General features: G+C 40.6%; 2 protein-coding genes across 3 annotated transcripts in view; one reads left to right on the forward strand and one right to left on the reverse strand.

The window, feature by feature from the left end:
- Positions 1-1,348: 1,348 nt before the first annotated feature.
- nrbp1 (nuclear receptor binding protein 1) lies at positions 1,349-10,207 on the forward strand. The gene is made up of 18 exons (XM_031861458.1): positions 1,349-1,913; positions 2,151-2,409; positions 2,498-2,620; positions 3,307-3,408; positions 3,510-3,599; positions 3,757-3,797; positions 4,015-4,109; positions 4,246-4,329; positions 4,508-4,566; positions 4,732-4,830; positions 4,918-5,050; positions 5,473-5,563; positions 5,683-5,733; positions 6,008-6,143; positions 6,342-6,395; positions 6,519-6,582; positions 6,755-6,810; positions 6,903-10,207. Exons 2-18 carry the CDS (start codon positions 2,179-2,181, stop codon positions 6,996-6,998), a joined length of 1,605 nt encoding a protein of 534 aa, XP_031717318.1. The 5' UTR covers positions 1,349-1,913; positions 2,151-2,178; the 3' UTR covers positions 6,999-10,207.
- LOC116391161 (macoilin) overlaps positions 8,276-27,534 on the reverse strand; it is a 32,795-nt gene continuing 13,536 nt past the window's right edge. Inside the window, exons 1-11 of one of the 2 annotated variants that reach the window (XM_031861455.1) lie at positions 17,730-17,997; positions 16,203-16,344; positions 15,961-16,087; positions 15,746-15,869; positions 15,263-15,441; positions 14,584-15,046; positions 14,327-14,485; positions 13,666-13,836; positions 12,855-12,981; positions 11,959-12,133; positions 8,276-11,730 (exon numbers count right to left, since the gene is read on the reverse strand). In XM_031861455.1, coding sequence (XP_031717315.1) covers positions 11,540-11,730; positions 11,959-12,133; positions 12,855-12,981; positions 13,666-13,836; positions 14,327-14,485; positions 14,584-15,046; positions 15,263-15,441; positions 15,746-15,869; positions 15,961-16,087; positions 16,203-16,344; positions 17,730-17,806 — 1,935 coding nt within the window. In that variant the 5' untranslated portion in view covers positions 17,807-17,997 and the 3' untranslated portion in view covers positions 8,276-11,539. Of the gene's footprint in view, positions 11,731-11,958; positions 12,134-12,854; positions 12,982-13,665; positions 13,837-14,326; positions 14,486-14,583; positions 15,047-15,262; positions 15,442-15,745; positions 15,870-15,960; positions 16,088-16,202; positions 16,345-17,729; positions 17,998-27,534 lie in introns of those variants that run through there. The other variant, XM_031861457.1, reaches the window with a different exon arrangement.

Genomic DNA, 27,534 nt, shown 5'->3' on the forward strand with positions numbered 1-27,534 from the left:
AAATGTATGTAATTTCCTGTACTAAAATGCAATAACACCTATAGTTAGTGCTTACAATTAGCAGCAAATCTGATATTTACTATTAGCTTAGTTTATCTTATTATAATGCACAACACAAGTACCACGTGATTAACCGAATTACAGTTACTCCAAACCTCTGTCCAACATCTATAATATCAGCTATATTGACACCTAGTGGTAAAACAAATGCCTCGGTTCTTCCTTCCGTCAATGGGCTGTTGTGGCTCACTAAACCAACCCTTCATCACAAGTCAGTATTCAGTTGGTCAGATTCTCTGTCAATCCATGCCCATATCAAATAGGAGGAGGGAGGCTGTTGAGCGCAGGATTGCCAGGTTTGACAGAAACCTGCATTGTTGTTTCAGTATAAACCAGGATGAAAGGACCTCTCAACAAAATTGTGCATTTTTTTTTGTTACAAAGTAATGCTCACCGTAAATCAAAAATAATGAGACAATAAGTCAAATGTATGACATCTTAAATCAAAATTACGAGTTGGTAAACTGATTTGACTACTATGGATATTTCGATTGTGCAATCATGACCGTGCTCGAGGGCCTGGGCACAAATGTATTATTGTGCCCCGACTGACCACTGCATCCTACAAGTACCCCGTCACCTTCACGTTCCCATTACATTACAATGTGCACAGCAGCTTCATTATATGCCAAGAGACCGAAAAAATAACCAGCATTCCTGACTCCAGGTTGTCTGTGTTAACAACATGGTATGTCCCCGGTTTACACAATTCAAACCACAATAATTATGTTGAGAGGAAAGGTACAAGAAAAGAACAACCTTTGAGCCAACTTGGACAATAAGTCCTTAAAGTGCTCAGAAAGAAAATCTACAATTCTGTAATGGAGATGAAAAGCTCAGGAAAAGCTACTAAATTGACCTTGTGGTGAGATTATTTTGTTAAATAAAATATGAACTGTGTTAAACCGGATCTTTAATGAATAAGAATACAGTATATACCTTGTTGTACTTGCAAATGTCCTAACAAATGTATAATTAGTCAAGTTTACCAAAAAAAGAAGAAAAACTGACACACAGGGAACCTGGAGCCCCTGGAGGTCCGAGGCCTTTGATTTACAGATACTTGATTTCATCCTGCTTAACTTCAGGCAGAAATATTTCTGTAAATTGAGACACGTAAAGTGGCCTTTATTTAAGATGTTAATAATACCAAACAACCACAGTTGTTATATTCCAGTTGCATCACGGAGGGAACAAAGTGGCAGTGATTCGAACATTGCAGAAGGGGGATGGGACAAACTGTACTTGGCAACCCTACTTGGCTCACAGAGCTCATAGTGCAGTGTGCATCTGCCAGTTGTCGCCATCATATTTGGCTAAATGTCAAGCTAGCCTTCAAGTCATCCAGCCGTTGTGGTCGAGGACACAAAGTTAATGATATCATTAACCTCGCTTTGTTTCTTCTGTCAAGTACCTGTGAGCTGTTATGATGTTGTTATCCGGTGAACGCGTCTAGGACCCGGCGCTGTTATTGTAATAGTGTGTAGTTTAAACGTTACTGTCACATTAGCGGTGGCTAATTTTCAGAGCACACATTAGCTGGAGTCTCGAGAAGCTGCGAAAACTGTCGCTAGCTAGCAGCTAAACTAGCCAGCTAGTTAGCTGGCTGCCTAAATAAGACATCGAGCAACGTTGAAGTGAAGGAAGCAACGACTGTGGACGGTGTTACATTAAGTTAGCAACGCACCTTAAGCTAAGGAGCTAGCAGCGTCACAGAGCTAGCTGCAACTCGGCTGAGAAACGGATGATTTTCAGCTAACAAAGCTAACACAACACGGAGCTGGGACTGGTCTTCTTCGGTGGGGACTCTGCTACACTGGAGCTGGCATCGTCACATCTCCCGTGTCTAAAACGTACGTGTTACTTCTACTCATGTTTGTGTTTATTGTGGCCTTTCCTGTAGCCAATGAAGTGAAGCTAACGTTAACTTTTGCAAAGTGTCAACGGCTATGCAACTTCTGCAACTGTGTTAGCCAGCTATACACCCCAAGTTCATACCATTGCTGTCAAGCTAGTTTATGTAGCACGTTGTGTATTTTACACCCTCAACAGGCAGCGATGTGAACTATGATGATATTGTGTTTTGGCAGCTGGCTGTTGGGCCTGACAACCAAGAAGATGTCTGAGGGAGAGAACAAGCAGGCCTCAGACACTACCCAGGAAGTGAAGGCAGAGTCCATCGCTGCTGCACCCACGGGTCAAACGGTGTCGTCCGTGTCCCCCCCTGTGTCCATGGTGACCCAGCCTCCAGCTACTGCTGCCATGGAGGATGAGGAAGAGGAGAGTGAGGATGAGTCTGAGATTTTGGAGGAAAGCCCATGCGGACGCTGGCAGAAACGCAGAGAAGAGGTACAGGATATGTCTGCAGAGGGGTCAAGTTTACCCTCACTAATGTATAATTAAAGCCTGATGCATTGTTATTGTTGTCTTCCTGAAGGTGAATCAGCGCAACGTCCCTGGGATCGATAATGCTTACTTGGCCATGGACACCGAGGAAGGAGTTGAGGTGGTGTGGAATGAGGTCATGTTCTCAGAAAGGAAGAATTTCAAACTACAGGAGGTAGGTGCAACGCTAGGTTGATGGAGCTAACTTCCCCCCTTTAGCTTTCAGGTCCTTAGGTAAGTGGTCAGACATGTTGCTACCAGCACCGTAGCAAAGTACACACTGTACCTGAGTAGTTGCAGAAACAAGTTGTATACATTTGAAGGAGAGGGATTAAGCAGACCAGAAGAAGTCAGATTTAAGGCTCCAGCTTTTGCAATTTTTTTGGTATTTTAAGTTTGGTATTTAAGTTTCAGAAATGGCTTCAGATCCAGTATGTTGCTTTCTTTTCAATTTAAATCATGGGAGAGTATTTCTGTGTTCGATAGCTACTGGGTGCGCTTGAGCAAGGCTCGGTAGCGACCAGTTAGTGCAAACTGTTAAGATTAATCTGCATATGACTGAAAGAACATGGTGTTCTCAGTCTCATGGAGCTTTTAAAATGTATTTAGTTCCAAATTAAAAGGCTCATCATGGTCTGTATGGAGTAAAGCACCAGACCCAGAGGTACTATTTTAGACATTTACAGCTGTGGAATTAGCATTTTAGCGTGCACTTAAAAGGCTGTCTGTCTGACCTGCTGACCAATAGAAGCCCGACATGGATGGAAAATGCATCGTTCAGTTGTATGCTACTGTTAACATATTTACATTATGTATGCATTTAAATGTGAATTGAATGTTGTCTGTTGTTTTTTTCCGCAGGAAAAAGTCAAAGCGGTTTTTGACAATCTGATCCAGCTGGAGCATTTAAACATTGTGAAGTTCCACAAGTACTGGGCAGATGTGAAGGAGAACAGAGCGAGGGTGGGAGATCGTTAAAAAATAGCTGTTTTTATCAAATCATGTAGAAAGTGTGGAGTGTAATGGCTTTCATGTTGATCCGTTTGCATTTGTTTTGTCTGCAGGTCATATTCATCACGGAGTACATGTCCTCAGGAAGTCTCAAACAGTTTTTGAAAAAGACGAAGAAAAACCACAAGACCATGAACGAAAAGGTGTGAAAGCTCTGCTGTAACTCATCAGATTACTTTAATAGGAAGTTACTACGAAATGACGCTGACAAGTCGAGAACAGTAGATTAAAAAAAACATTTAGTCTGTTAGGGTTTTTTTTTTAAACATTTGTTTTGTATTTACTTTTATGCTCTGACAGGCCTGGAAGCGCTGGTGTACACAAATACTCTCTGCTCTTAGGTAAGTAGAACAACAACTTTCTGTGAGCTACTTGGCTTAAAGAGTAAATTGTCGTGTAGGGCTTTGGCACAACTCAAGATTCCAAATGTAAAGTTGTTGCTGGCAATCAAATCATATTTGTCTTGAAAGTGATTTGTACATTTTACAACACATTTATTTGTTCTGTGGTGTGGTAACGGATGTTGTATTGACTTTACCCTCGTTCTCTTGTCTCCAGCTACCTGCACTCATGTCAACCTCCCATCATTCACGGCAACTTAACCTGTGACACCATCTTCATCCAGCACAACGGCCTCATCAAGATCGGCTCAGGTAGACCTCATTTAAAGATCCGGACAGTGGAAAGCCACTGTTATGTCCCTCTTTTCACACATTTTTAGCAAGTTATTTTTAGTGCTAGGTCTTTTATTAACTTTATTATTATTAAGGCTTTTCCACTCTATTTCAGTTGCTCCAGACACCATCAATAACCATGTGAAAACCTGCAGGGAAGAGCAGAAGAGCCTTCATTTCTTTGCTCCAGAATATGGAGGTACGATCTTGTCATTAAAGGTTCTCTCTCTCTCATCCCTGTGTCTCTGTATGTCTCTCTCTCTCTTGTCTCTGTCTCTCTCATCATCATCATTTTAAAAAGATCCTGTAATTTGTGTCATATCATTGTGATGCGCGTTAGCGTTTCTGGATATTGATCAGCTTATCTCTGCTTTCAGCTGTTGCCAATGTTACCACAGCGGTGGATATCTATTCCTTTGGAATGTGCGCCTTAGAGGTGAGAGGTTACCTTGTTCTGCTCTGAGCAGTTAGTGACAAACATAACCACTCATTGTTTTGTTTGAGAAATGTGCTTGATTGGTATTGTGCTGTATTATAAAATGTGAATATAAATATGAATCACTTCCGATCAACACCCTACTTTGTCCGATCTCTTCCTCAGATGGCTGTGTTGGAAATCCAGAGTAATGGAGATTCGTCCTATGTGTCACAAGAAGCCATAAACAGTGCCATCCAGTTCCTAGAGGACCCACTGCAACGGGTTAGTGAGTGAGGGAGACGCAAGCATTGGAAGTCTGTTTGGAAGAGAAATCCATAACCTTGCGTTTTTTACCCCGTGCTTTCTCAGGAATTCATCCAGAAGTGTCTGGAGGTCGACCCCAGTAAGCGACCCACAGCGAAGGAGCTGCTGTTTCACCAGGCCTTGTTTGAGGTGCCCTTACTCAAGCTGCTGGCTGCACACTGCATCGTCAGCCACCAACGTGAGTCACAGTGCACACATACACACAATGTTTTATCAGTATGATTTTTCCCACGTTGAAATACGGAACCCGTCCATGTTTTGTGGGTGTGACTTTGTTGAAATAGAATAAAACTCATCAAAACCATCGAATGGTTCCCAGTGATTATCGGAGTACGTTACGCTTGAAATGGCCATATCAAAAATACACAATTCAAACGATTAGGAAAATAAATGATTGTATTTTTAATTGAATATTTGCTTTGATTAAAAAAAGTCTTTGCATTAGAAGTTTTAATGATGTATCATAAGCTGCTTCGAGCTGTTGTAAGTGAAGCCGTGATGCAAATAATTTAACCCACTGCGGACATTCCCGATTATTAAATGCTAAAACAACATTGTGGGTGGACGCTCGTATCTGATTGGTCTTCTGTTTGTCTGTAGATATGATTCCAGAAAATGCTTTAGAAGAGATGACAAAGAACATGGACCCTAACTTGGTGATTGTTGAGGTCAAGGACGGAGTTCAGATGAAGTAAGTCTGAGTAAAACCACAAAACTGCTTTTTAGTTTTTAATTGAATAAAGATTTAGTGACACTAGGTCCTGATTGGCTAAATATTCAGCATAAGTAATGTTTGTTCTTCCACTTCAGGCTCTCTCAGTTTCCTGCCCTTGAGCTCGACAAGTTCCTGGAAGATGTGAGGTAAGATTCTGGCTCGGATGCCTCGATCTACAAGTGAGATTATGTGAGAAAATGAAATGAGAGTTGCTCACTCTTTACTGCAACAACAGACTGAGGACAAAAATGAGAAATTGTTGTCGTATTATTGCAGTTGAATAAGAGCAACGCCTGAAGTAGAGCCTCATGTGTACATTATAATGCACATGTATGGTCAGCAAAGCCTTCATAGACTGCACATCATGAAATCATTTGCAATCATCTTGAAGGCGTCGTCTCTTCTCCGTTGGCGTAATAGGAATGGGATCTATCCTCTGACTGCGTTTGGCGTTCCCTCTCCACAACAACCCCAGCAGGAGACCGTGAAGTCGCCCATAGTGCCCCCCTCGGTGAAAAGCCCGACTCCCGAACCTGCAGAACTCGAGACCAGGAAGGTAAGAAGTGCCATGCAGATGGGCTCAAAAATAAGATTTTATATTATTTATATGATTTCAAAAACTGTTAGCTTGGGTTGCAACTATCAACTATTCATGGGTTTAGGGATTTGCATTTAGTTCTTCATTTGTGTTCCACCTCATCATTTTCTGTCCATATTCTGAGTGTCAAATATATTCAGCACTTTTCCTTCACAGGTCCTTCAGATGCAGTGCAATATTGAGCCTGTTGATGAGGGAACCAAGCATCATGTAAGCTTCAAGTCTGATCAGTCATAAACTGTTTCTGCTTTCAGTAACTGTATTTCATACATGAAAGTGCTCTCTGTTGTTCTGGACCGTAGAATAATATACCTTAACTTCTTCTCCTTCCAGCTGACCTTGTTGTTGAAACTTGAGGATAAACTGAACAGGCACTTAAGCTGTGATTTGTTACCAAGTGAGTATCTTGCAGTATGCACACATTCATTTACCATATCACCAGCCTTTAGTTGGGGGGAGAGAGATGAAGAATAACATGCAACAAATGCACATAAACGGAGAAAACAAATGCAACACTAATGCTCAAACTTCCACACTGCACCTTTAATCACATGAGTACTTGTGTTCAGATGAGAATGTGCAGGAGCTGGCTGTGGAGCTTGTTCAGCTGGGATTCATCAGTGAGGTAAGTGGAGTTCATCATCATTACGCTGCCGACCCGATGAGTCACCACAACCTCCGAGATGTACGTTTAACCTCACCGTCTCCACATTTCAGGGCGATCAGCCACGACTCGCATCCGTTCTTGAAGAGGCCTTTTCAAAGTTCTACAGCCGGAACGGTTCCCTCAATCCGGTGACTGTCTCCTCGTAGCGGAGGACTCTCTGGGCCTTCTGTCGGCCCTCCTCGTGCTCCACAACAGGACTAGCTTTCTGCTCCGCCTCTGTGTTGCAGGACAGCTTTGTGAGGACAGAGGAGGAAGCCTTTGGTCTGGTTGCACATCCTGCAGCCTGTCGTGTCTCCTGGTGGGAAAAGCTGCCACTAAGTGGTTGTCGCTGTCAATCTTTTTTTATTTCTTTCTCCCACCCAATACAGCCATCTGCTTCTCTTTTAAAAGAAGAAATCCAAGTCGCAACTTAAAGGAAAATACAAATGTTTTCACTTTTCTGCCACTTATCTCTTTGAGTGAAGAAAGAGGTAAGCTCCATTAGACTGGATGACAGCAGTATTTCCCTTAAGTCAGTATTAAAACTGTATTTAAAATATTTTTACTGAAAACTGTTCAATAGTTGTCCGTATAGAAAACTGTTCAATAGTTGTCCGTATAGAAAACAATAATCTTTGTCCCGGCATACTGAAGTGTATGTATTATGGTGTTGTGAGGTAAAGTCTTGTCTGGTCCTTTAAACGTTCTCTTCAGCAGCGACTGAGGAATCTTCCGACCTCGTATCGGTTCTTGAAGACTCTCGAATGCATCGAGCTGCTTAATGCGACGGCTGCGACGTCACTTTTCCTTCAAAATCCTGTAATTATACAAAGAAGTCATGAAATCTGCAGCTGCAACACAATTTGAAGAGCTGTAGCTAAAATATATAGAAATCTAAGTATTTATTTGTGTGTTTTTCTTGTGAGTACTGTCATTCACTTCCAGCACTAAGGCCGGTGGGTGTTTGAATGTATGCTTTCATTTGCTACCTTTTTCTTTAAATCGTTATTTTGCTTCGAGAAGAGGAAGTCATCACTTGACTGTGGTCCAACTACGACTGTAGCTTCTGTATCCAAGCAGCTCGTTCCAGCGCCAGTCGATTAGGTCTAGATTAATAATAAGTTGTCTTTAGGGGATGTTTCACACAGGAGAGGTTGGTTAGATTCATGTGAAGATGGTTTTGCGTTCCAGCACATGATCTGGTTCTCAAGAGGTTTAGTGAATGCATGTATGCTTTTCTATGCCTCAAAGGAAACCGATGCGTGCAACAAGCTCTCTTCTGGAGTTTGTTTCCGTCTCATTGGCACATCGATGGTGATAGTTATGTAATCATATAGAGGAAGTTCTATCAGCTTAGGCCGGTGAGCGTTGTGATCGTGTGACTCTGAATCGTTTGGTTTCTTCGTGGCTGAGGTATTCTGCGTGACACCAGAGCTAACGCTTTGCCCCCGCCATATAGATATCGGCTCATGTCCCCCTTCTGTGTTACCTGTTTGGGGAACTCTGTTAGTTTGCACTGCTGTACACTTTTATATCCTTTTATGGAAATGTCCTGTGGCCTCTGGCTGCTTTACTTGGATAAATTGGATATGGCATCATTCAAAATGTCAGCGATCGAGTCTGCTCTATGCTGTGACACTACTTTTTTGACGGGTCTGTAGATGCTTCGAGATACAAGTGTGGAACTGCCTGGCATGCTTGTAACCATCTTGTACACTGTAGGCTAGAACCAGTGCTCTGTTTCTGCGATGCATTTACCTTCTTTTTCACTTCCTGAAATAAATATTTACACTTCAGCTTTTTAGTTTGGTGTCAATTTTCATGATCAAGGAAAGTGAAAGAAGATTAAAGATGGGAGAATGTGTTATTTCTGATGTCGGCAAAAGTCATAAAAAGTCGGATACTATCCTACGTAAACATATTAAAAACGCCAATGATCGCATGTCGAAAAATTCTTTAAAAAGTCCTAGTATTATGTCGGAAAAATTCCTGGTGTCGTATGTTAAATAGTATAGTACATGTCATGATGTAGCATGTATGTTATAAAAAGACAGTGTATAGTGTGTTGAAAAAAGGCATAAAAAAATAGATACTATTTGTAGGAAATTGCATTTGAAAGTAAAATGTGTATGAAGTTGTAACTCGCATTCTAAAAGTAAAACAATGTACACACAGAAACCAATTGAGACAAAATTCAATCGTTTAAATTATTTATAGAAAAAAACCCATCCTGGAGTATCAGGAGCATGAGCTCTGCCCTCCGAGCATCACTGTTTGACTTCGTTATTTGTTCAAAGTTTTAAGAAACTGTAGCCCTTGTACAAGTAAATTCCTGTACGTAAAGTCACAATGTGTGCTCAAATAACAGTTGAATAAAACACATTTCATGCTGACAAACACATTGCCGTACAAAATTACAGCAGTATAATAAAGGTACAGCAAGACTAAAAAATATTTTTGATATAAAACACTCTAGAAACACGCTCTAAATAAAAAGCTACCAAAATGGCGACATCCAGTTCATGAGTGTTTTTCCGCTGCGTGGGTCTTTTTCAATTCTGTACAGTGAGTAAAAACAAAAAAACAATCTACAAAAACAGTACATAGCACTTCAATTCAAACACATTACTTTTCACATTAAATTTGTGTTTTACTCCCCAGTTTGAAAGTAATGTATATTAGGCACAGTAATTAAATTCATGAACCATGTTTGGTTCCTTGTTTTTCTCCCCTTCAACTCGTTACCGAGTCTAATTGAGTCACACTTTCTCTCTTTTCCAGAGGTTAGTTGAAACAAAGGGTGATAGTTGCTGCTGAGCGTGAGCTTCTTTTACCGCATCGTTTGTCTCCAACAATTAAACATTGCTGCACATTGTTCTCAATACCGGACCGCTGCCACGAAGCTTCACATGTAAACGACACCCGTCGGATTGAAATGTCTGCAACTCTGAAGGCTCTCGTTCCAAAACACACTTTAGATTTGAAGCTGTTAATTTAATTTTAATTTCAGCACAATTCAAATAATCATTATAATCCATTATTTACAGGCACACTTTCCTTAAATATTTAGCATTTGTTGATGTCAGGTAATATTTATATTAATGTTTTTATGTTTGTAAATAGAATATTGTTTGGACCTTATATTTGTGTTTTATCAAACACCATCAAAACTAGGTTTTGGGGTTAATTCAATATCATTTATCATCTCTCCATATTCATATTGAGACGTTCTGAACAGTGCAGTTTTACCTAAATCTGTCGCAGCATGATATCTTAATAATTTACGGGTGTTTTTTCACTAAAGACATTTTGACTTGTCACGGTACGAAGAGCACAGGTATTGCCATTATTGTGGGCTTATGACAAGTCAAACTATCTGCTGGGAAAAAGGCTTATTTATGGAAACTCATTCCCACCAGTAACAGAGAATACAAATCCAAAAACGTAGCCGTAGCCGAAAAAAAAGACCCTGTAAATCATGACTAGGGCTGTCGCAATATCAGATTTTCACAACAGGATTATTGTGTAGGGATGGGTAACAAAACCCGGAATGGGCACCAGTGCTAAATTATTAGACTGCAGTATTGATAAGCTTCTATGTTATCGGTTCTTTTAAACGTGTTGGTGTTTCTTCAGTCAGTCGCTCTAAACTTCAACCAGTATCGGATGTTGGGATTATTATTCATTTCAGATTGTTTCCAGTGAGATCTTATGGAGTTTATATCGTGACTTTACTTTTGTATGTATTACTGTTGCTGCTCCAGAAACATTTAGTTGTATTTTCAATATGATTTAATCCTAATCGTGTTCTGAAATTAATCTCTTTTTAAATAATATATTAAAAGCAATTCTCTTTTAAGAAATCCATAGAAAACTTGAAAGAAGTTCTGAGTGAAAGTTACCTTTAACTATCCATTGTCAGTGTCACTGCTATGTCATCATTTTGAGATACTTGGTACTTATTTTGAGAGTTTCTTATTATAATGACTTACAGGATCTTTCTTTTTTCACCACATTGCCAGAAATGGTTTTCCATACTTGTGAGATCATTTTGTTCTAACATATACTAAAAATCATTTGACTCAAAGGGAAACAAAAGATTAAAAAAATGATACCATGTTATTTTAAATATCCCTGCAGATCAAAATCATTCTATGTAATTAAAACAAAGGTTGTTATAGTCCCTAAAATCTTTAAACTTTGTAAGTATAATACTTTTGATAGCAACATAAACAACGTGTGACGTTCTACTGTCATGCCAAGAAAATATATTGTACAGAGTTAATCGGTCTTTTACGGTCGGTAATTTAGTGGGTCTGCAGGGTAGCGTGACTCATCCGCTGGTACATTCTAAACATATCCAGAAATCGTCCATTTCGACAAATCTTTAGGGTCTGAATTTGAAGAAATGTGCTTTTTTTTCTCTCTGTTGCATCCCAACTTGATGGTTCATGCTGTATCTTAAGCCGCTGCTCTGCATATCAGATTTCTTATTTTGGAGTGAAACGCTTCAACCCAATGTAAAAGTTAGCACCATCAGTGCAGCGAAAGGCATTCAACTTGTGGCGGCTCATTCTGGTTCCACTCATGGCTGGAAGTAGATGACCTCATGGTGTCATTTAGCTCTGTAATAAAGATCCATTAGCCCCCTTTCCCTAATGTTTCATGACAGAGGGGTCTGAGGATCGGAGAAAGGCGATGACATCCTTTATTTCTTCAGACACTGGTACATCAGTGCTCGTGGATTCAGCATGTAGCGCTCAGAGCTGAGTAACTTGGTGAGATACTGCGGCACCGGAGGCCGAGGAGCCATGTAGGACACTGCGGGACTGACGGCCATTACCTCCGCAATCTTCTGCTTCATCTCCTTGATCTCCCGGTCCTGCCTCATCACTTTATCTGCCGGACAAACAAAGGTAATCCATGAGTGTGTGGAGACTGCAGGATGTGGCAATCCATAATTTAACTATCATGTATGAAAAGCTGGATTCTTAGGGGTTATTCTTTTCATTTAAGTATTAAGAAACATTGTGCGCAGAGTCACACAACACAGGCGCTGAGAATACACATACATTTAAAGTTAAGTTGCACAAGGACACAAAACACACGAAGAAGAAGAGTGGGAACCTTGAGCGATTTCCAGCTGCCGGCGGGCGTCTCCCAGAGCGGAGAACAGGTCCAGTTTGATGCGAGTCTCTGCGCTCAGGTTGTACTCCAGATGTTGAGCCTTCTCCTGCATGGCCGACAGAGTGGACAGCAGCATGTCTGTCTCTTTCTCCACACAGCGGTACTTTCCCAGAGCCTGAGTCCGGAAACACATTGACCGTAAGAACACGTGTAAAATGTCTAAACGTCAATCATGTGCCATGACCACCTGAGGGATTATGTGCGTTGGTTTCTTAAGTATTGTTTTTTATTTCATAAAGACGAGTTCAGGCTCATCGACTTAAGAAACCAATGCGCCGCAGAGAGAAAAGAATTTCCATGATGAATTGGCCAGCCATTCAAAAAACACGAAAGCTGCACATTTGATTAGATATTACGTACGCTGAGGGATGATTGTTTCTGCGTTAACATTGACCGTTAACATTTTTGAAGGAGGTGACCTGTACTTTGAAACTTTCTTAAAGCAGTGCAATGTTTTTATGAAAGACCGGGCTTTTGTTTTCAGCATGCTTCATGGAGAGTGTGCACATTAAATCAATTACCAAACATTACAACAATGTACACGCCTGATGTAAAAGACAACAAAACAACCATACAATATTACTGCATACTGTTATGATGACAAAGTGCAATATGTTGACTGCAGGCCAAAACAAAATAGAAAAAGAAAAACACTAAATGGTCCCGATGAACAATTCAGTTTTCTAATCGATTTTTTACGAACACAAAGAATTACAGACACAAAAAATTAGAACTCAAACAGCAAAACAACTACATGACCAAACTGAGGACAACCAAGTACTGGATCACAGACATTTAAACTCACAAGCTCATTCCCAAATAGTGTAGAAAGATACCTCAACATCACTCTCTAGCTCTACCACACGACTCTCTTTCACTTGACACTCCAGCTGTAGTTGTTTGTACTCTGTCTCTAGATCTTTAACTCTCTTCCTTAACATTTGGGTTTCACAGTGTTCCTGCCTGGTGTAGGAGATGGAGAGAATAAGAGTTTTGAGCAGTAGGAGAGGGGTTTTTTTACTGGACATGAAGACCAGTTCACACAGAAAGAAAGATGACATTTCATTTGCATTGTTTTTTTGTTGTTTATGTTACACACATGTAATGTAGATGGTTACATAAAATGCAAAGTAAATGTAATGTGTGCATTAAAGAAATAGCTATTAAAAAAATAGGCTTATTCACTTTCTTGCCAAGACTTAGATGAGACAATTGATACCCAGGCGGGGGGGAGTAACTGTTTACATGGAACGGCGTCACGTAATTAGGATACAAAGAAAGGTTTCTGTGCTCTGTTACAGTTACAGATAAAAGGGAGAAATCCCATTAGAACTAGTAACTAGTAATTGTATTGAAATGTATTTTTTGAAGTAACCCTCCTAACCCTGTTGATGCCACTGTCATATCTGTACTTTCAAAATAAGACGACAGTTAAAATGACCTAAGCTTAGCACAAAGAGTACTGAAAACACTTATCTCCCTCTTGGCAAGAAAGCAAACAATAATAACTCAAAGTATTTCTGCAGATGTTTGGCCATACACTCACAGCTGTATTTAATTATACTAATGCAGATCCAGCTTTAATTCCCGGGGCAGAAAGCCACTTCAATAACGAGGACTTTTAAAGGTTCGATAGCTGTGATTTACCTGTTTGTTAGACTCCGTGCCATCATGGCGGCTTCCTCCAGTTTCTGAGCCTGAAGCTCAGCCAACTGTTTCTCCACAGAGAGTCTGGCCTCCGTCTCTGCTCTGGTCTTCTTCTCCAGCATCGCACTGCTCTGTTTGTCCCTCTGCTTGGTTTTAGTCAGACACAGAATCCTTGAATGAAAAAGCAATAATCTCACTTTACATAATGCCAGAAATAGGACCACATCCAGACGGACTGGTTTGCGATTAACTTCACATGTGTCTCTGAAACAGACAGAATCCTTGTAGTTGCTGGGGAGCACCTTTGCTTTAAAAACTGGAGCATGTCTCATTAGACGTCAACAAGAGAAATGCATTGATTACACAGGAAATGAAATAGCATGATCAAGCATGATTGTGTATTGGTAGCCCCAAAACATAGACGTGAAGTATGAGCCACAATCCCTCAACGTGAAATATGACTTTATATGATATTAATTCTCAAAAAGAGATCCAATCATCATCAGCCCACACATGGTTTGTGTTCACACAGATAACCATAGCCCTGGCGGCAGATCTGCATGCAATCATCCCCGTGTTTATAGACGGATGTAATGTGGACAACGGCCCACAGAAGGAGCCAGAGACAAGCTTTCAGCAGTGGATCTGGAGGATGACTCACTTGCTCTGGAGTAGCATGTTAGACTGTCTGAGCAGGGAAACCTCTGGTCTCAGGCTCCTCTCGCTGTTCGTCAAGTTGCAGATGTGACTTCGCAGCTCCTGCTCGCTCTGCCGGCTCACCTGCAGCTCGCCCCTCAGCCTCCTCAGCTCCTGCTCCAGCCTGAAAGGAAATTACAGGGAAAGAAAAGAGATTTTTCTAGCTTTAAATTCACCGACACGTGCCTAGTTTATAACCGAAGGACGTTAATGGTGGCATACTTGGTCATCTGCTCAGCGTGGTGATTCTGAGCTGCCGCGGCACTCTTCTCTGTTGTGTCTTGGTTGAGGCAGAATGTTTTCGAGCTGGATCTCTGCTTCTTCTCCGTCCTCCTCGTCGGGGGTGAAGGGGTGTTTGTGCTGCCTCTGCGGGCTTTTGGCGAGGAGCCTTTAGCCGCCCTTGTGGCTTTGCTCCCTTGCTCATCTTGAGGTAGATTTTCGGGGGTTGTGGAGGATTCTGGTCCTCCTGCCCCACAGTGGAGCAGATCCCTGGACTCACCAGGTTTGGATGATAACGGCCGCCGGTTTGATTCAGCTGACCTCATCTCCGGTGTTCCCTTCTCCGTCGCTCTCTCCTCGCTGCGGATCTGGAGGCAGTCCACAGTGTGCACCTCGTCATGGGCCACTACAGTGCCGTTCTGACACTGGTACTGAGTCGACTCAGGCTTTATCTTCCATTTTGAGCCTGCAGGTACAGGTAGAAACAACCTAATAATAAATTAACATTATGTAATACATAATTGTTGTTCTTAAGACCCGGTTTCTGGCAGGTCTTTCCTACTGTTAGTTTGGAATGGAACCGTTTCGGACTGAGTGGTTACTTTGAGTGATCGCACAAACAAAAGAGTGCCGAGAACCTCTGATCTCAAGTGTGTGTTAATAGATGGTGCAGATAACTTACCGCTGCTGCCATCTGTGCCATTCTTGGGGTAAACCTGCAGGCCCGGAGGGAGCGAATGCTGCAGGAGGTGCATGTGGAAGTCGTTCTCACTCTGCACAGCTTTCTGTATGCGCAGCTTGAAGATGTTGGTGAAGTAGCAGGTGGCATCAAACCCCAAATACACTACAGGATATCCAATGCTGAGTTTGAAAACAAAGGGGGGGAAAGACACATGTGACACATTCTATTATTAATGATTAGTATGTTTATAGATTTATGCTCATTTTGACTTCCTTCATTTGTTACTTTATAGGTCATTAGCTAGTAGCATAAAAGTGAATTTGCTCCTTTAATAAATGGTTCACAAACATCTAGGCCAAGTCATACTATCACACGGTGGATTAATAAAAGTTTAATGCTGATGCTTTTTAGTCGCATCTCAATTTTATGTAAGACATTTTAAATCATAAAGTTATTCTTAAGATTTGTGTTGAATCAACATACCAGTGTGCAGCGAAGAAATGAGACAGGTTGGCATGAGAGGTTTTAAGGTCTTTGAGTCGGAGTGAAGCCTCCGTGTACACGAGCAGAATCCACAAGGACACCGTCGATATACAGATGCCTTTCTCTGCAGACAAACACAAAGCTTCATTTTGTTATGACAGGAACAGTGTTTGGTATGTTTTGTCATATGTAGGACACAATAATCGCACGCTCACCTGTATGCCATATGTAATTGAATAACACATAAGTGCTCGCCACGAAGAACAGCCAGTGCAAAGGCACAAAAATTAAACAAAAGATGTCCAGAGTGAAGGCAGCACAGACAAAAACAACACAAATAACCTGCAAAAAAAAAAACACAAAACATTAATTTCAGTAAAAAATGCACTGGATTCATTCTGTGGGATTATGATCGTCTTGGCACACAATATGAAATCACACAATAGAGGGTTCTCACCAGCCCATGGCAGTGGAACGTGGTGTACACACTCCCGAAGAAAAGCCAGCATGGCCACAAGTACTCCAGTCTGAATTCAAGCATGAAATCTGCCAGCAGCACCAGCGTCCACATCATCATGAACTTCAGGAAAGTGTATGCACTGCAAATAGATGACAGATGAAGTCCATTACTGTTGTTATTATCCATAAAACATCAGCAGGGGGGTGTATTCAGGCAGGGTACATGTGATTTGTACTCTAGGCTCTGATTCTAGCAAATAAAGACAGATATAGAGAAGCCTCTGAAGTCAAAACATTAAACACACACACAGAAGCCAACACAAGACCAATGGGATACATGTTGCTGAACCTATAATTAAGCAGCTGCATCTTATAAACTGCGGTCCGTCCTTTTAAGTAGAGGCTCTACAGAACAATGACTGTTCATTGTTCATCAGGCGACCAGGAGCCAAACGGGAGCTGTGGTCTCCTCCTTTGTTCTGCTCACATCAGCCCTTCTTTGTTTGGTAACCATGGCGATATTTCATCTGGAGGAGAGAGGGAGCACCACAGCATCCGATTGCACATGGAAGTTTTAAATGTCCCCTATTTAATGTTGCTGATGTGGAATGTAATTTGAATTTAACTTACAGGTAGTTTACACTTAAATATGATACTAAATATGCAACAATAGAAAAGCTGTAATTTATCTGAGAGAGTGAGCGACAAAGAGGGAGGACGAGCACATCTTCAATTTTAATTCATCTCACTGCTATTTTAAATACAACACATATGCGAGTTCATCTTTAAGAGTAAAGAGGGTGAGATATGGAGGACTACCACGTCTTAAACTATTCAAAGAAGTTCATTTTCAATAGTTTTTAACGTATGTATTTACCAAATACAGAAGTATACCACAATTAAGGAGCAAGAATTGTATATTTTATTGTAAATTCATGAAAACAAAAGAAGGCAGTGTGTGTATTTAAATATACAGTAGCCTAGGCTTATCTGTTTGTATTTACTGAATTGCTCATGTGTAACAAATTCAATTAAAACAAGTGTGGGTTTTTTTTGTCTTTTCTTATCTGGACTCTTGTCTAGGCGCTTTTAAATTCTTGCTTTTTTTTCTGTGCAAAAGCAGCTGCTTTCGTTTGGCCTAAAAGGGAAAATACAGCTAATAAAAACACAATACGTCAAATGCACGCGCATCATTCTGCCTAATTGTGTCTGCGTAAAAGCAGATGTCCCACCGCTGAGGAGCAGCAGGCCGACGTTAACCTGCACGGCTGCTGCTTTCTGTCCTTTCCCTAAACAATAATCCGGGTGAAGAAAGTCGCACATTTTCTACACGCATGTCTGCGCAGCTGAACCCCGCGATGAAGCGCATTTACAGCCCCAGACTGGTGCATGTAAAAACGTGAGGCACGGGATGAAGGGATGTGGGATGTGAGGCATAGGTGAGCATGATGACGACGGCTGGATTTTTACACAAAGACGAGGCACCACAACAAAAGCAGCCTCCGCCAGGCGACGCGTTAGCTACCTTTCAGACAGCCTCTCCGTTATTTTCATTTTTTTCATTTTCCGTAGCCTGTTCGCGTCCACATAACGTTTCTTCATCTTATGGCTTCTACTCCCTCCGTGCTGTTTGTGTTTTCACACCGCGCAGCGGCAGCGGCGATAGAAAAAAGGGGCACAAGATGAAAATGAAGAAGATCCCTCGTTGTGAAGGAGGATGTTCAGCTCAAACCTGTGATGAAGATGTCTGGCAACATCTACAGTCTCCCGAACGGACCTGCGCATGCCCAGTGGATGTTGCACCTACAAGTGTTCATCGCAGGAGGGGAGCAGAACAACACACTGTGTTTTTATTTATATTGTATGCTATTGTACTGGTGATAATAATGATAATAATAGTAATAATGCGAGCAGCTTTACAAACACATAATTTAAAAATAATAACACATAGCCTTATAATGAATTAAACAATAAAACACAAATTCTGATTACGGTATTTTAAATAATATACCATTCTTTAGATTAAACATGTTCTTTGATTATTTTAAATTTAGGTTAGGGTTTCTCCTGGACCCCACATTGAGAATCACATATAATATGTATCAAGTCAAGTCAGTTATATTTATATCGCCTAATATCACACATTTCCCTCAAGGAACCATACAATCTGTACAGCGTACAACACCCTCTTTCCGTAGACTCTTGATTCAGATAAGGAACAACTTCCCCGACAATAAAAGCTTTATTGAGGTAAAAATGGAAGACACCTCAGGAAGAGCAGCTGAGGAGGAATCCCTCTCCCAGGACAGACATATCCATCTACTTCATGTGTATAAAGTATTCCCTAAGAGTGTTCCACAAGCTTCCAGGAGGATCGCCAGACTTTGAAGCAAACTTTAGTGGCCAAACCAATTACAACTTCCCTGGGGATATGTGTGTACAGGATATGTAGGGGTTAAGGTCAAGTAGTCAGACAGATTATTATATAGGGGGTATTAGCAAATGTTTTACATATTTTAATTATATGTTTGATGTATCTTATTGTTTTTTTGTTAAATATTGCACATGTTCAGTGTTTCATTTGGCAGTAAAACATTGTTTTTCCCTTGAGAATAAGAAAGGTAAAGTTGAATTTGAAAGTTGTATGGACTGGACACATAGATTGTATATAATAAATGGACGTAGTCATCGTGACCTCATCTATTGGTTTGTAGACTGCCGTTTTGAAGCCTTGAGTTCAGCAATTTGGCCGTCGCCATCTTGGCTTTTTGCAACCAGTGAACGGAAGACACCATTTTTTGGACTTTACAAAATGAACATCATGCCTCATTGAGGAAGATTTGAAACTAGCAATTGTGACCATAAACTCATGTGTACAAGCTTACCGACGTAATAAATCATGTAAGAAGTAGGGTCATTTTCTCATCGACTTACATAGAATCAGAGGAGTCGCCCCTGCTGGCCAGTAGAGAGAATGCAAGTTTAAGACACTCCTGCATTGGCTTAACTCGTAAAAACCGGAGGTTGGCGCCTTGACTGGACATCAAGATAATGTGCATGTGTGAGTGTGGCAACAGGGAATAGACCCAAACACAGTGTTCATCAATCTACAGTAGTTTTTGCAATGAAAACTTGATTTTGTTTATTGTCATTATAGATTAATATTTTATCAATTTAAGATTCAATTCAACATTCAAAGCTTTATTGTGAAATGCCAGGAGAGCAAGTTGGACATTGTACGGTTAAGAGAGGAGGTATTGTCATCAATCTGTATATGTTGCAGCACAGAGGGACAAAATTGTGTTTCTCCTGATCCAAGCTGGAAAATAAAAAGAATGAATGATGCAACATTTAGGCTAAACATGAGGTGCAAGAAACCAAACAAAATACAAAACTATGCCCTTGAGCGTGTGTTCATTTGTCACACGTCTGTGTGGTCCTGTAAAAATATAACTGACACCTGTCTTATGGCTGCGTACACTTTCACTTATCTGTGCGCCTTGTGCGTCTTCAAGTCTCTTCCGATTCCAAGCACCTCTGCATCAGTTGTAAGTTAAAAATGCCCACTCTGTTTGAAAATGATATTGAGTGTATATATTTCTTTACGTTATCCTAAAAAAAAGTACTTTTATTCATCTATGCTTCCAATGTGCAATAAACTAACCATTATTTCTCTCTCCTCTCTGACAAGGAGAGGAGAGAGAAATACAGACACTCACCCCACCTGAAGTGGGGTGAGTGTTTGTAATTAATATTTATTTTATTAGCATTAAATTGTGTTTATTTAGAAAAATCTAAACCATCCTTTGGATTCACGGTCCGTATTGACTCGAGTGAGATTGTGAACAAGCTAAAGAAACTGAGAGGAAGTGTACAGCCTACTGCTAGCAACATGTTGAAAATGGTCAAATCCTGATAATGCATTAAAATGATTTCATCATCTCAAAAGCATAAAGTGCTTCACTGATCAATATTCTGAGCATGGATTATCACTTGAGCCTATTAGTGCTTGATTTGATATTACACATGCTCCCACGTGCAGCTTATTAGAGATCAAATCATTTTTTTCCGGACAAGCACGCAGCACTTGGGAGATGTTCTGGTGTATCACTGATCTACATGTGCTAAAGGCAGATCTGTCCTCTGCTTTCAACAGAGCTGGAACAGCGAGGTTGCATGCGAAGCTCAGAAATGGGCCAACACCTGCTCCATAAACTACAGCCCTCGTGAATCTAAAGAGAACAGCTGTAAGTTTATTATAACGCCACTTGTTGTAAAAGTAAAGTTCACTAAAAATTCAGCCACACTGTTGTACAAGCACATAGATAAGTGAGAGCTACTGCGGTACTTAGTAAGTTTGAATGATGTCTTTCAAGCATTTTTATTCTTTTCAGAGCTAGAAATAATTGGAAACATAATTTTAGAGCATCATGAGACATTATTAAACTCTACACTGACACCCAGACAAATCGCATTACTTACAGTTCAATGGCCACTATAGTATCTACAGTATTTAATGGCAGAAACATTAAGTCAACATTAAGTCCTTGCATCGTAAATAAAATGTCATGGCAGGTTTTATAGACTAGTTTCATGTGGCAGTTTATTATGCGATTTTCTGATGTAGCTGGGTCAAATGAAATACAGGAAAATATATTATGTGTGGGTCTTGTGCCGATGATCAGACTGGTCTGTAGTGAATGGAAGCGTCCAAATATATAACAAATATAACGTTAAAAAACGTTACTATTTCGAACTTTATATGAGACAATGCTATTAAAAATACAAGAGAAAAATAGTATTATATACAGGAATATGGAGTATATTTATTTTACATCTGAAGGGACAAACCTAATTAATATAATCACTATCGTAAACTTAATTGTGTTTACCTGTGGATTGAGTGCATAAAATTACAGATGTGGACATGAATTTGAATGTGGGTTAATAGTTTTTAATCCAGGTAAATTATGGAAAAATTAAAAAAAAGTTTATCCATAATTGCTTAATGTAAATTATTACTATTTAAAAGAGATATATTGCTTAATACTCAGCGATAGGTTTGTTGATGTGTTCGTTTGTTTTTTCTATCGCTGGTTTGTTTGTCTATATCTACTGAAGTATCTCTCTCCTCCTCTTTAACTGTGTAGCTCCCGGCTGTAGTGAAGCTATCCAGGTCTGGTACGACGAGGCGGAACAGCATCTATTGAGGATGAGGATCTATTGGTGGAAAACCGGTCGGAAATTATATTCACTTATACCTCTGTTTGTACAGCACTTCTTCATACAGAAGAAATAAATTAATTCATGACGGTGGTGTTCACTTCATTAGCGGGGCAGCAGTTAGTTTAGTCAGCTTTTTTTTATTCATACACTTTGCTGATATTGAATACCTCCAGTTTAATACTGTCTTTTCCTGAATCTCAATGTATTATCTTTATACGCTTATCTTTGAAGCTGGTATCCCTCTGCTGATTACTGAAGAGGTTAAATAGCGTGAAGTATTGAACCAGAGATTAGAAAGGAAACTTACTTTGGCACGGCACTTTTCTGGACAAACACCGCCTGCAGCGGCAGGTGCCCTTTGACTGCATGTAAGATGTAAACTCACAAAGAGGAAGGAGAACACATTTGGCTGGGTGGATTTGGCAGAAGTGGGAAGGAAAAGTAATTCCACATGGATTTCCTACAACTAAGCCAAGAAACAAGCACAGTTTGTGACCACAACTGCTTGCTGTGGCTAATTATAAAGACTGATAGTAATAATTTTAAGCTTTAAGCCGCTTGAATCACGACTTCATTCGTATTGATTACATCTTTAAAATATGTAAGTGATTAATGTTCTAAGACCAATGAGACCATCCTTTTATTTTATCATGATGCACTGATAATAACACTGTCAGGTACATTTTTGGAGGGTTTCCTGTGGAATCCAGGCTGCATGAATTTCACAGGACTCAGCTTCCTCTTAGATAAGATGGAAACCTGACCTGGCAACACATTGATCTCCATTTTAAAGGAAGTGTTGAACTGTACGTAATATATTCCAAAAGGTGGAATCTAACAAAGTACATTCACTCTGTAAGCATTACTTCCAATTTAAACTCCATCCTACATTCGACTCTAATACATTTCAGAAAAAATATTGTACTTTTCACCCTTTACTAGATTATATTTTAGTCTAAAATGGGGCCCTGAAGTTTTATGAAAAGTGAAAACATCTGCCTGTTTTGTAGCAGTATCTCAAGCTGCTTTCAACACAAATCAACTCATTTTCATAATTTTATTAAATCATATTTTTCATAATTTTATTAAATAATATTTTTCATAATTTTATTGCAGCAAAGCTCCCTTGATCTTTCTCTTTTTAACCGGTTGAAACATTAAGATTGCACTCACACTCACAGGACTTCAACATGTGGGGGAAACAAACAGAGAGGCCTACATGTAAAAAGAAAAGCCAAAACTACGAAACCGCGACAAACCCCCATCAGGAATGAGTGTGAGATTTGGTTTAAATCACAATACCAGTGCCTCATTGGACAGAACCCACAGGAACCCCAGGGAGTCCCTGTGACACGGCCATGACGTCACCGAGACTATAAAGACCGACGCACACCTTCACACTGCAGACTTCCCATTGCAATTTACATTGCTGCAGAAGGTAACAACTTTGGTACACGGGAAAAACAAAAACCTAGGTAACAGTCCTAATCTCGCTGCACGAGCTGTTTTCGTGTTCACACGCTTGGATCCTGAAAGAGAGACTGATAACCTCTGTTCCCCTGAGCTCTCTTAGATCACCTGCAGAAGGAAGATTACTAATTCACGGATTCTTCAAGTCGACACCCGCTGTTTTCCCCGCTGCAACGCGAGGACCAGCCTGCCGCTTAATCCGCCTAAGGAGCACAAAGTCCCGTTCAGTGCTGTGAACATACTAGTTGCTGCTGTATTTAATAGTGTTGCCCCACACTGCTCACTCTCTCTCTCTTTTTCTCACACCTCCCTCCCCCCACACACACACACAGTTGTAGTAGTACTTGTAAATTGTGTTTCTACTAGAACACGTTTACATGCATTAATGCTTAAACTAGAATTACTGCCCTGCAGTTGTATGCCTCTGCTAATCAGCCAAGTTGCAGTTTACATCCATTTCTGTCCAATATGTCAACACTTCATCATTTTATCCTTTTAGACATTTGAGCGAAATAGTAATAATTACCATATAAATTCTTGAGGTATGGCCAAAAATATGTCTTGTGAGGTCAAAGTGACCTTTGACCACCAAATCGTAATCGGTTCGTCCTTGAGTCCGAGTGGATGTTTTTGTCCCTTCTGTTCTGGGTTTCCACCCTGCAATCACAAGAGAGATTGTTTTCATTTTCGCTCATTAAATAATAGGCTCCAACTTCAACATTAGATTTCCTATTGCCACATTGTCACACGCACAGCTATTGTGCTGAAATCAGCTCCCTTTTGTGTGATAGCAAACTTCTTTCATTGAGAATAAACACTTGGGCTAAATGTCTGTAATGGTGTCTGCATGCCAAAAGAGCCTCGCTCTGCATACCACAGCATAGCCTCTTGTTTCTGCTCCGTCACTGCAATCCCCACGAGGTCAACTAAGAAGACAGATGAGAGCGCCACCTGATGTGAGCAGACAGGGGAGCTTGGAAGAAGTATTATTCCCTCCGTAGAGGGGAGATAAGGGGATGAGTTGTTCCTCTGCCAGTGCACCCAGCGATAGCAGAGGTCTTCTGGCTTGGCCAAGCTCGATAAGCCCGACTCTGCCATCCTGTGGGGCTTATCAACTCCAGCAGCAAGCCTCAACAGTTGGTCCCAGGGCCGTAAAATGTTTATGACTTTGGCGTCAGTTTGACTTCCTCAACAGTAGATTGCGTAATATGGGGCAAATGGGGACTATGCACATGCATTGTTGTAGATTTTGTATAAATCAACAGTGTGATCTGGTTAATCCTGCAAGTTTCTGCAGCAACAGTTGCCCTGTGCTGTGTGGTTACCTCATCTAAACTCATTCAGGCTGAGTCTAAATCAGATATGTTAACAAAGTTTACTTCAGCTCCGCCAGACAGCGCTCTGCATGTCTAGTGGCAGAGCATGTAATCAAGTGCGGAGGATACATTTCCCTTGCTATTTATTTTAAAAGTGTTAGAAAAAGTGTGAAAAAAGTGTGAAAAAAAAGGTTAAGGGGGAAAGAGAGTAAAGAGAAATAAGGGAAATATGTTGGCGGAAAACCAAAAGACGTTCTCACAGGCAGGAAGACACCGAGGGATCAGTTACATCAGTCTGTCCACACTGAAGACAGTTCATTTAGTCTGGGCTGTTATCTCACCACATCACAATCCCTCTGGATTAGAAACAGGATGCTGAAAAAAAGAGCTCACTCCGTTTGAATCTGACCAAAGGTCTGAGGGATCAGTGCAGCAAACTGTATTTGAATTACTGACACTGACTTCAAGATCAAGTACTCCATAGCTCATACTAGTTGAGTTTGTTTGGAGAGCTAAATGGGAGCGTTTTGGCCAATACCTGAACGAATCAGAAAGTGTTTCTGCATCACTTGTTCATTCACCTGTTTTACCTGATGTACACACATCAGTCACAAATGTTGGCTAAAATAAATACTTTTCACAAAGTCCTACTAGATCCACTGTCACACAAAAAATGTTTTTGTTTTGTTTTGCATTTTGGTTGATTTATATATAAATGTGCCGTTTTTCTTAAAATATAGCAAACTTACTCTGACCTTATCTACACCAAATAATTGTACCAAAAAGAAGAAAGAAATCTGTGAACTAATATAAAATGTAATCATCTCTTTATTTAAAGAACCCTTTGACTTCATCTCAAGTTTGGGGTCATGTTGGTTTTAAATACCTTTATTAGATGTTTCCCTGTCCTGTCGTTTGGCCTGATGTTATTAGCAGTTTCATTTCTTCTATCGTGCACCGTATTGTGTTACCTGTGGAAAGTGGGCTCCTGCCCACTGAGTGCGACAGAAACATTCAGACCTCCCTCTGATGAAAGCAGAGTGTTGTGCAGCTTCCTTCCTTCCATTGTGTGCTTTGAGATGCAGCTCAACAAAACTCGCTAACAGGCTCGTCGGCTCGCCTCTTAAGCTTTCATCACAAATACATGAACATCGCAGAACCGCCGTCAAACCGAAGCCTTCTGAAAACAGATCTCCTCTGCCATATTCCAAAGCACTAACAGTCAATCTCTTTCATCAACAAAGACCTGAAGGAAGGGGGATTGTAGCCATGACAAACACTTCATTTCTAATCTGTATGTGGTAGCTGGTTCTATAACCACATACTTCACAATAGTATCCTGAGACATTTACAACCTATGACCTGGGTGCACAGTATCGGGCTTTTGTGTGCCCTGTGCTTCTTCTAGTGCCTGGTGTGGTCATTGTTTCATGAGCTGGCGTGATGGCCACAAGTTCAGCCAGTAGCCAAAGAGTGAGCTCTCCTAGCACACCCAGCTAAATAAAACAGACCTGGATCATTAGCAGACGAGGGGTGTTGTTCTCCCCATAGCCGCTGCCATTTTAGTAGCTATTCTCACTCGATAGTCCTCCAGCAAATGTACATGGAACAAACATTGGGAGAGAGGTCCCAAAGCAACAGTGGAGGAAATGGTAAAAGTGGGTGGAGGCATATCCCAAACACAATGTAGTGCAAAACATTCTTTCACACACACAATCACAACTGCGAAGAAAATGAAATCACGAGTGAGAACGAATCAAGAAATAGTTTGCGGTTCTGAACAAAAGGTGTAATGATACAGATGAGGGTTTGTTTAATCAGGGTTGATATACAATATAGGACTCATGGATTGATACACTCTTTATATTTTCTATCAAGTTGGAAGGAAAACAAACTGTCACTAAATAAAATGTTGTTCTTTAATGTAACAAACTTCCATTTTCTAATAAGCTACCTTTAAAAAAGGTGTATAAGTTGTAATAATGGCTTTATTGATGATTAAATTAATAATTTAAAGGTAATTTAAATTATAATGATCTTTCTCGCTTTTTGATTAGAAGTTGTGTTCGAGGGCATATCAAAGCTGCTAATGGCCACTCCGATGTCTCTGGAGCATTTTTAGATGATTACTTTGCATGGCATGGAGGAGCATTTGAGGTCTGCCTTCTTCCAGCATCAAACAATGTGAAAACACGCTCTATTCACTATTTGGGGAATAAATCATACTGCACTCCTAAAGGCATTGGAGCTATACAGTAGTGGTGTAAGGTAGATATAAATGTTATGAAATGAAAAGTTAGCCATTATCTGGTCAGAAAAGCTGAGCAGATATTCTGTTAAAGTTGCAAGATATGAGATTAGGAGCATTTCGATTGCTCTCAACGGCTCTCAACATGGCAACGTCTGACCCGGCGGCTTGTGACTAACGGTACTAACAGTGCTAACAGTACAAACTACGGCAAACGTGCTGACAGAGCTAACAGTGTTTACCTGAGGGCAGGGGGTGCAACGGATCATAAAACTCACGGTTGGATCGTATCACGGGAGCAAATGTAACTTTTAGAAATGCTCCCATCACGTTTTATTGCCGGCAAGACCAACTGCCGATCATCTATGATCCATATTGGCCGATCCGTTTCGTTGTTTTGTTATAGTTTTATACATTCTTTTACCGCACACACATTTTTGCTCTGAACTCAATGTAATCTCATATATCATCAGAGCCACCTTCTGTGTTTTTTTTTTTTAAAGTTTGGCTCTTGTGCCTTTTCAAACAATTCTTGAAAATTGATACCTGGGAAATATATGTATTTCCAATCTGGTGTATTATCCCAAGAGGGAGGCACAATGCCCTGACAAATAGTGCATGAGAGCGCATTATTTTCTCCAGAGCGCTGTTCTCACTGCAGCGCTCTGCCTATTTTCTTCCGCTCTTTGCCTTAATAATAAATAAGCCCCACGGGTCTTTACATCTGCTTATCGCCGCTGCCACAGTAATCTGACACAGACGTTTGCTGGGCCTGACATTTATACAGAAGACAGGGAGAACATTCCTTTTTCTCATCCTGGTAAATCTGTTTGCAATTAGCCGTGTCAGACAGATGCAGGGACCAAATCCATATACGCTTCACTCAGGAATGGCTTGGTCATGCAAGGGTCAATCACTCACTTCATTATTTCAGTGGCAGCCAATGTATTCATGGTGCAGCAGTTATGTGACATGAGAGAAGAGAGTTGAAAGGTTAAAGTTCAGGATTGGGTTGCACCACTATTTAAAAAACCTTTACTAAGTGTGTGTTAAAAGTCCTAAATAACGCC

This window comes from Anarrhichthys ocellatus, unplaced genomic scaffold (assembly GCF_004355925.1).
Source record: "Anarrhichthys ocellatus isolate YVR2014 unplaced genomic scaffold, GSC_Weel_1.0 scaffold25, whole genome shotgun sequence".
Classification (NCBI taxonomy): domain Eukaryota; kingdom Metazoa; phylum Chordata; class Actinopteri; order Perciformes; family Anarhichadidae; genus Anarrhichthys; species Anarrhichthys ocellatus.

Excerpts from the sequence above, each read along its gene's own strand:
- nrbp1 (XM_031861458.1), top strand. The coding sequence starts at position 2,179 with ATGTCTGAGGGAGAGAACAAGCAGGCCTCAGACACTACCCAGGAAGTG. Across the intron at positions 2,621-3,306 it reads AGAATTTCAAACTACAGGAG|GAAAAAGTCAAAGCGGTTTT; the intron begins GTAGGTGCAACG and ends TTTTTTCCGCAG. Across the intron at positions 4,567-4,731 it reads TTGGAATGTGCGCCTTAGAG|ATGGCTGTGTTGGAAATCCA; the intron begins GTGAGAGGTTAC and ends TCTCTTCCTCAG.